This window comes from Asparagus officinalis, chromosome 8 (genome assembly GCF_001876935.1).
Source record: "Asparagus officinalis chromosome 8, Aspof.V1, whole genome shotgun sequence".
NCBI lineage: Eukaryota > Viridiplantae > Streptophyta > Magnoliopsida > Asparagales > Asparagaceae > Asparagus > Asparagus officinalis.
Window position 1 is genome coordinate 96,360,560 of NC_033801.1, and position 9,638 is coordinate 96,370,197.

The 9,638-nt window shown below is 35.0% G+C and overlaps 2 protein-coding genes across 2 annotated transcripts in view; both read left to right on the forward strand.

The window, feature by feature from the left end:
- On the forward strand, window positions 4,464–5,435 carry LOC109821563 (putative nuclease HARBI1). The gene has a single exon (XM_020387742.1). It carries the CDS (start codon window positions 4,464–4,466, stop codon window positions 5,433–5,435), a length of 972 nt encoding a protein of 323 aa, XP_020243331.1.
- Window positions 7,551–9,638, forward strand: part of LOC109822825 (peptidyl-prolyl cis-trans isomerase FKBP13, chloroplastic-like) — a 6,308-nt gene continuing 4,220 nt past the window's right edge. The window contains exons 1-2 of the mRNA XM_020389080.1: window positions 7,551–7,907; window positions 8,012–8,104. Coding sequence (XP_020244669.1) covers window positions 7,590–7,907; window positions 8,012–8,104 — 411 coding nt within the window. The 5' untranslated portion in view covers window positions 7,551–7,589. The remainder of the gene's footprint in view (window positions 7,908–8,011; window positions 8,105–9,638) is intronic.

The following is a 9,638-nucleotide window of genomic DNA, read 5'->3' on the forward strand; positions in this document are numbered from 1 at the left end:
AAATCTCCTCACTTTAATGAGTCAATAAATGATATTATTTATTTGAATTACATAAAAAATCTTTTTATTGTGGGACCCGCTAAGAAAGCCAATGTAATTCATCTATATAACTAGTTGTAGGCATTCTCTACAATCAATAATATAGAGAATTTGACCTTAGGTTTTGTTAGGTTGTGATCCATTTCTAAGATTCTATTGTCATGCATAATTGGATTGTAGTCACATGGATCTCATTCAGTCCAAGTATCAATTAACAGATGAAGCTGAACACAATTTGTACTGAATAAATCAAGCCTACATGTATACCTATCTATCATCTAATATCTATTACTATTATTAAGAGAAGCTAGACTTTTGGAATGTGAGCTTCATTAAAAAAAAAAAAACTAAATATACCTTCAAAATTTAAATATTTAGAGTTAACTTCAGGGCAAATGTGGAACAAAAATACGATAACTCTACCAAGCTCTCTTAACAAGCCCATAACTACTCCGCCACGTTTAAAATTTGGACTGTAACTAAATTCACAACTCCCTACATTATTGCATGTGGGAGAGAAGAAGGTAGAGATGCAGCTTTTGGATCTCTGGTCTCATTTGATAGATGTGGTATTTCTTGCAAGAATCAAAATGAAATGCCCTCATATTTCTGTATCAAGCACGCATCGTATGCACTGGAGTACTATGATGTAGTTCAAGGAACATATTATTTGGTAACTTTTAGTACTTGGCGAAAGATGGAAGCTAAGAACGTGGATTCATGATGTTATCAATCATATTTTAGGATTTGGAAGATCTAATAGAAGGGCAGAAGAAGTTTGATTAAAATAACGAACGATATCTTTTTCAGAGTAAAAAATCTGTCGGAACACCACATAGAAATGGGTGGGTTATACCATTCACGGATTGGTTAGTTGATTAGTTTGAAAATTGTAGCTACTCTATCCGTGATATAAACCACTTCACTGTTACAATGATGGATATGATAGGATTTGTTCATGCTTCTTCAGTGACGCTCCACATCTGTAGGCGTAACGTGAGGAGCAACGGGTGCTTTTTAATCACTATTATTATATTATATATGCTTACTGGGCCCCATTAATTGGGACCTTTTCACAATTTTAGGCATAAATAAAAGTGTCCCGCACCCAAAGTCCACATCGGGCCGGGTCGGGCTCGGATCCACAATTTGTTCCATAAGCTACGGAGTTGATTCTCGCTGATTGCGGCCTCTGTACGTGCTGTGACTTTTGACTTGGATTGAAACCATGCGGAGTTGATTGGGCTACAAATTAGACAACAATTGATTGGTCCCAGTCTTAGATTGACTTGGATGGGATTTAATCCGTCTTTCTTGTTCTTATGACTTGCGAACTTTATGTAGAAACCAATATCTTAGTTCCCCACGTGACTATTTTGCTGCTGAATTTGCATTTATTTATTTATTTGGGTGAATGCAAACTTATGGGGGCGTATATGTATCTTTTTTTTTTACTTTAAATCCATGAGGAACGAAGGAATTTCTGATGAGGGAATTTAGTTTACTAACATGACAGACAACAGCTATATGCAAAACCCTCATCAAAATTTCCACCAGGAGAAGTACAAAATTTAGATTAAGGACTCGAGTTCTAATAGAGTTCTTAGAGCAACTCCAATGGGGAGGCTGCATTTCACAAAATTTAGATTAAGGACTCGGGTTCTAATAGAGTTCTTAGAGCAACTCCAATGGGGAGGCTGCAAAATGCAGCCTCCCCAAAGCATATTCTTGGGCATATGCTTTTTTAGAGGGGGTAACTCCAACCACCTCCTCTATATGAAGCTCTATTTGCATTTTTAATTGATTTCTTTTATTATACTTTAAATAGATTTGAAAATATAAAAAATATAAAATGTTAAAAAATTATATGAATTAATTTAAAATATAAAATATATTATAATTTAATACTGAAATTATAATATATAATATACTCATTATTTAAATAAAAGTAATTATCTTTAATAAATTGATAATAAGACATAGATAAGAGCCTTTAAATTTTAAAAAGCATAAAATATAGCATAATATTTGGAACAACCTTCACAGCTACTCCGAATGATGAAATTTTATATATTACATTCAGCGGCATTACATAGAAAAAGAAAGTACATGAAAATAAAGTACATGAAAAAAAACTAAAATTCGGGCAGGCCATTTCCTCCATATCCATCGCTTCTGTAGTCAAGTATTCCGTATTGACTTCCTGCATAACTATATTCAGGATTAGGAATATCATATGAAGAACCTCCGGTTGTGTTTCTATTTAAAATCTCTTGTTTTTTAATTCGAAAATACTCGCGTTCCGAAGGATCAGTAATAGTATCAAGATTAATCAACATAATCTTACTTTCCTGGCGTTCCCTTTGAATATCTAATTTTTTTTTTTCGTTTTCGGCCCTTAACATCATAATCTGGTGCATTGTTATTCTATCATTTTCTCGTTCTCCATGACTTTTTTTTTAAATATCGACAATTTCTTAATTGCTTTTATTGAGAGTTTCCAAGTCGAGGTTGGATTCAGATGCTTGTCGCCTCGTCATCTTCTCTTTCTTTCTTCCTGTCGGTCGACTTGTTATCATATCTTCGTCATTATGAGTATATTCCTCATTATCGTCATTTAAGTCGATGACAGGAGAACTTGAATCTGATCCCTGAGATGAGCGGGACTTTGAAGTTTTGGAAGTTGCAGGCGATCTGACACTTATATTTGCCCATTTCTCTGCATCTTTTAAAATTGACCAAACATGATCAAATAGAAACCCCTTTCTCTCTTCTGGATCTTCTGCAAATATTATCCTAGCACGTTTAATCTACCACAAGAGAGGAAGAAACATTTATTAATAACATGATAGTAGATGATAATCAAGATTTATGTTATTCAAAATACTTACAATGTCAAGCTCAGAAGCACCGCTTGGATTTAAGCGCTCGACTTGTCGAATACATCCTCGAAATTTACTGATGGCCTTCATAATTAATTGCATTCGGCATGAAAGAGACTTTGGAGTCCTTTGAGCATTACAAATATTGGAAATCCTTTCATGAAATAAAGCAGAAATTCGTTCCCACAGCTTGTCCTTCTTTTGATTAGAACCCATGACTGGATCTTGAGAAATTTCAAGCCACGTGGAGCATAAAACTTGGTCTTCTTCTTGTAAAAAAGATTTTCCGCGACTAGATGCCATAATCTAAGGAGGAATGTAAAGAGTTATGAATATAGAATAAGAAGAGTTGTGGTGGAGATATGAAAATTGTGCAAGTATTATATAGGGATCAGATGTGGGGAGTCTCCAACACCAGGAGAATCCAATGTGGGGAGTCTCCAACACAAAAGGAATCCAATGTGGGGGTGAGAAACCAATGCTGAAAAGAATCCAATGTGGGGAGTCTCCAACACGAAAGGAATCCAATGGGAGGGTGAGAAGCCAATGTTGAAAAGAATCCAATGTGGGGAGTCTCCAACACAAAAGGAATCCAATGCGGGGGTGAGAAGCCAATGCTGAAAAGAATCCAATGTGGGAAGTCTCCAACACGAAAGGAATCCAATGTGGGGGGTGAGAAGCCAATGCTGAAAAGAATCCAATGTGGGAAGTCTCCAACACGAAAGGAATCCAATGTGGGGTGAGAATCCAATGCTGAAAAGAATCCAATGTGGGGAGTCTCCAACACGAAAGGAATCCAATGGGGGGAGGGGGTGAGAAGCCAATGCTGAAAAGAATCCAATGTGGGGAGTCTCCAACACAAAAGGAATCCAATGTGGGGCTGAGAAGCCAATGCTGAAAAGAATCCAATGTGAGGAGTCTCCAATGTGGGGAGTCTCTAACACGAAAGGAATCCAATGTGGGGGGTGAGAAGCCAATGCTGAAAAGAATCCAATGTGGGGAGTTTCCAACACAAAAGGAATCCAATATGGGGGTGAGAAGCCAATGCTGAAAAGAATCCAATGCGGGGAGTCATATTATATAATGACATTACATCCATCTCTAAATAACTCACAACTTATATGATTATTTCTATAAATAACTTCTTCATCAATGAACTATGGAGCCGGACCGTCACATCTACCTTCTTCTTCTTCTTCTGACGACGAAATATGGTCTCAGTACATTAAAGATTGGGAGGAAGATATGACACAATGGTAGAAGGAAGATGAACTCTTAGCTCGCGTACATGCCTCTAATAGTAAAATAATGACTTATCTCTCTCAAGAGGCAGAGCGGCCAAAGCGTATTGGCTCAGTTCCTGGTCATTTGGTGATCAATCGCGGGAGGGAAGAAGGTAATTCTCGACTATACCATGACTATTTTTCTGATAACCCTACATATGGTGCAAACCTATTCCGTAGAAGGTTTCAGATGCACATGAGTTTATTCCTTCGTATAGTTGAGGCGGTACGTGATCATGACAACTTCTTCGTATAGAAGATGGATGGTGTCGGCAAACTTGGTCTATCAACTTTACAAAAAGTTACATCGGCATTTCGCATGTTGGCGTATGGAACATCAACAGATAGTACTGACGAATATGTTAGGATCGGTGAGTTAACTGCAATTGTATGTTTAAAGAGATTTTACAGAGCAATTGTAGAAGTATATGGAGATGAATATCTGAGGACTCCCAATGTCGACGATGTTGCAAGGTTATTGCAAAAGGGCGAAGAAAGAGGTTTTCCAGGAATGTTAGGAAGTCTAGACTGTATGCATTGGCAATGGAAAAATTGTCCAACAGCATGGGCAGGACAATACTCAGGTCGTCATGGAAGTTCAACCATTATTCTTGAGGCAGTAGCATCATATGATCTATGGATATGGCATGCATACTTTGGCTTACCAGGATCCAATAACGATATTAATGTATTGCAGTCGTCTAATTTGTTCGACAATCTATCACAAGGTATTGCTCCTCCTGCTCATTACACAATTCAAGGAAAATATTATGATGTCGGTTATTATTTGGCCGATGGCATATATCCGAAATGGCCAACACTTGTTCAAACCATTTCTAATTCCGATGATAAAAAGAAACAATATTTTGCAATGATGCAAGAAGCATGTCGAAAAGATGTTGAGCGGGCATTCGGTGTTCTCCAATCACGATTTGCTATCATCAAGGGGCCAGCCCGTTTTTGGGATAAACGAACTCTGCATGATATCATGACTGCTTGTATTATAATGCACAATATGATTGTCGAAGATGAACGCGACGAGCAAGAAGATGTTGTCATTTCAACTCCACAATCAATTCCGAATGCTGAAAATATGGAGATAACGGAAACTGAACGATTCCAACGGTTTCTTGCTCGACATAAGAGGTTGAAAAACAAAGAAGCTCATTTTGCACTTCGAAATGCATTGATTGAACATTTGTGGGAAAGACATGGAAATGAAGCTATGTAACTTTTTTTACTAATGAAATAATGACTTTTTCATTTTTAATTACTTGGTTCTTGAAATTTTATATTTCAATTAATATTATTCAATATTAGTCTCATTTTGAAGGTATCGACAAAACATTTCCAACTGTAAAATTTTTATTTAAAAATAATTAGTAGAAATAAACTTATGTTGATTTTAAGTTGAATATCTAAAAATAATTAGTTAGTTAGAAGGGTATTATTGTTATTTTTTAGGGGGAATACAGCCGGACTCCAAAAATTGGAGTCCGGTTGGAGCTCCATGGGGCTGCAAAATGGAGTTTTGCAGCCCCATTGGAGTTGCTCTTAACAGGAAGTACCCTGTGGAAACGAATAGCCCACAAATCTTTAACTGAGGAGATGAAGTGATAGGATGGAGTCATTAAATCCTAGGTTCAAATGTAATACTTTCTCCAAAGCACAGTCAAGTTCAATTAACAGCTCCAGCATTTCAGTTGGTATAAAATGTCCAGACTGACAATTTTTCCGTACTAGTTTTTACACACGTGCAATGCACGTGATTTAATACTAAAATTAAAACTTTTATATGAAATTACTTTAATTTATATAGTGCCGATAATTTTTAATCTATAATATTTTTAAAAATTTTATCCATTAACCGGATGTTTTTAATCAATTCTTCTTATTATTTTTTACCAGTATCAACTTAGACTATTCTTAGATGCTGAAAATGGATAGTAAATCCCTAAATTAGAAATTTTAATATATATATATATATGAAAAATACCAAACAATTACACTTTTCTTTGCCAAGTTTTAAAATTTTAGCCCATTTTTGTGGTTTTGAATTTGAGGGTGTGATTTGTAATTTTTAAAATTTTGAAAGATTTTTTTAAAAAAATTACTTTTAAGTTTGGTAGTTGTAAATTCTATGTTTCATGTGTTGGTGGTAATTTTTTAAATGTTAGTATATTTCTTGTAACTCTAAAATTTTGAGGGTGTCTTTTGTAATTATTAAAACTATAGATTAATTTTGAAAAATATTAAATTTCAGCGGTCTACCAATCGACGAATTTGATGTGTGCTAGTTAAAAATTTTGAAAATTTAGAGTTTTTTTTACGATTTTTAAATTTTGAAGGAGTTTTTTAAAATTTTTGAGATTAATTTTGGCAAATTTTAATTTTTTAGGTGTCTAAGGGTAATATCTTGAATTCATCTTATTTTATTTACAAATTTTAGAATTTTAGGGTGACTTTTTATAATTTGAACTTTTGAATGTGTTTCTATAATTTTTGAGATATTGAGGGTGTTAATTAAAAAATTTAAATTTAAATGTCAAAAATTTTAGGTGTATCATGGTAATCTCTTGAATTCATCTGTGTTGTTTGTAAGTTTTAAAATTTTAGAATTTTAATGTGCTTGTCTGTAATTTAAACTTTTGAGGGTGTTTCTATAATTTTTGAGACATTGAGGTGTTAACTGTAAATTTTAAATTCTTTGCAAACTGATGTTAATTTTTTAATTTCATGTTTTTTATTTTAAGTTTTGAGACATTTGGATGAGTTTTATAATTTTAAACTTTTCAGGGTCTTTTCTGTAATTTTAAAATTTTTTATGGTTTTTTTACAATACTTCATGTATTATAATATGTTATCTACTTGTAATTTCTTTATCTTAACAAACTAATATCATTTTTATGTTTTATATATTTTATTAATATTTTAGTTTTTTAAATTGTTAAGCTAAACATGGTTCACATAGGATTATGATAAGATATGATTATGATTAGAATAGATTAAGATATAAATAAAATATTCAAAATAGTGAAGGGTAATATTGACCTTTGAAAATTAGAATTTGATTATAGATAAGGTAGTTCAAACTATAAAGGGGTATATTTGTCTAAAAAAGATTTTCCGAACTCGTGCTTTTAAAGGGAAGTATGATATGATATGATTGTGAAAAGAAATCCTAGGGTTTTGCTCCAAAAAATCACATCCATAATTGCTAAATGATAAATAAATAGCTCTAACAAACATCAGCATCTAAATGGGCTGTTTGGGGGTAAGAAATCACAAGCCGAGGATTTAACTGGACCAAAACATAACAGGCCCATTTCAGCATTCAAAACTACCCCTGAGAGCTTATCGCGAAAAACACAGGCACAAACAAATCATGAGCTCCTCTTCCTCTCTCCACTTACCACCACTCCCCACCGTCCTCCACCAAACAAAACTCTCCCCAAAACCCACAACAATACCAAAGTTGCATCCCTCCCCCACCCCCAAACTTTCAACAATTACAAATAAAACCCACCTCCCCATTTGCAGGAGAGAAGCCACCTTATCTCTTGCAAGCCTCCTCGTTGCTTCTCTTCTCCCAAACCCATCTCTTGCTTCTGAGTGCTCTCTTGTTGTTGCCCCCTCTGGGCTTGCTTATTGTGATCAAGTTGTGGGGTATGGGCCTGAGGCTGCAAAGGGGCAGCTTATTAAGGTTTTCTTTTTTCTTTTTTTTCTTTCTTTTTTTTGGTGCATTTGAACCCCCTTTGTAACTCTTGTTTTATATTTTTTGTTTGTACTTGTTGCATGTTTGTGTAGGCTCATTATGTGGGGAGATTGGAGAATGGGAAGGTGTTTGACAGTAGCTATGGGAGGGGGAAGCCACTCACGTTTCGCATTGGCGTCGGGGAGGTAAATTGTAAATTTTAATTTTAATTTTTTGATTTAGTGGAATTTATCAACTGTCTAAGAAGTATCAATACAATTGAATGTTGTGATTGAATTAGACAATTAGCATGATCACTTAGGCCAGTTGTAATTTCTAAAATAGTGTAATTTTGTCAGAGGTATTGACACAACTGAATGTTATGATTGAAGTATATAAATAGCTTGATCTTGGTATCTTTGGCAACTCCACAAAACTAATTTTAGTGGGTGCAACTTTGGTCCAGATGTTAGTTTTTATTTTGGTAACAATGGTCCAAAGTTGAACTAGTATTCTTTAGTTCAAAATTTAGGCTTTAAACTAGTTCTTTTTTGAACCACCCTCTACTGCCTAGTTATAAGAAAAGCCAAGGTTATCGATAGCGGATGGCGTCGCGTAGCGGTGAGGCATCGCTAAGGCTATTTCGGACAATTGCGGTAAAATAGCGGTAAAAAGCGCAAAGTCAAATAGCGGTCTAATTTAGATATGTATAAATACTAAAAAAATTAAAGAAAAATCTAAAAAAAATTTAAAAGTACATATTGGATGATTTAAAGAGATCATAAACATAAAATAGACATGTAACCATCACGTAATACCGAAGATGACTGGAGGAGTCAAAAAATCGTCGTCTTCGAGAAGAAAAGCTTAGCGGTGACAGGACTGCCCTAAGAGGAGCTCACGGTGAAGGAGGTGAGAGGAAGTATCAAGGTAGGTGCCAGAGGATATGAGAGCTGACGGGAGTATGCTGAAAATCACAGGAGACGGTGGAATGCAATGGTCAAGAGTTGAGTTTAATTTTAAAAAATAAGCCTCAAACCGTTTTTAAATAGCAGTCAAAAAGCAAATTTCGAACAATCACTCACTATTTACCGTTATGACACACTATTAGCCGCTTTTGCGAACAGACATATTCCGCAATATGTCACCGCTATTGTGCGATAGCGTAACGGGCGATAGCGTCGCGGGAAGGTACCGCTAACGTTATTAGTGTCGCTATTGCGGGGCTATTTACCGCTATTTATAACAGTGAAGAAAACTAGACTTGGCCTATCTCTTTTTGAAGTTGCCAAACACAACCTATAAGCTCTCATTGGTATAATTTAAACTGTTGCAAAAACAATGTTAACATGTTAAGGCAATGTCATACATGTAGAGACGAAATTGAGCCTCTCGGAATGTTAGATTGATTTTTTCTAACACATGTATTGGAAACCAATTAATCCAATGGTTTAATTTATTAGACTCCAAGTGTTTATTTAACTTCAATACTCTTTGTAATTCTTTCTTATGGGATTGTACTCAGATGACATTTGTAATAATATAAAGTCTAAGAAGCCAGAGAACCATGAAGATTTATGTTCAAGAATCATTGTCTAATTCTAAGTCTTGTCTTGAGCTGCAAATGTAACTTGATTAGTTCATCATCGTCATCATAGTCCATCCTTTCCCCTTTTAGCACTTGTTTATGCAAAGCACCATCTAGTATTTAGTTTTCCCCCCCTTATGTAGCTCATTTGA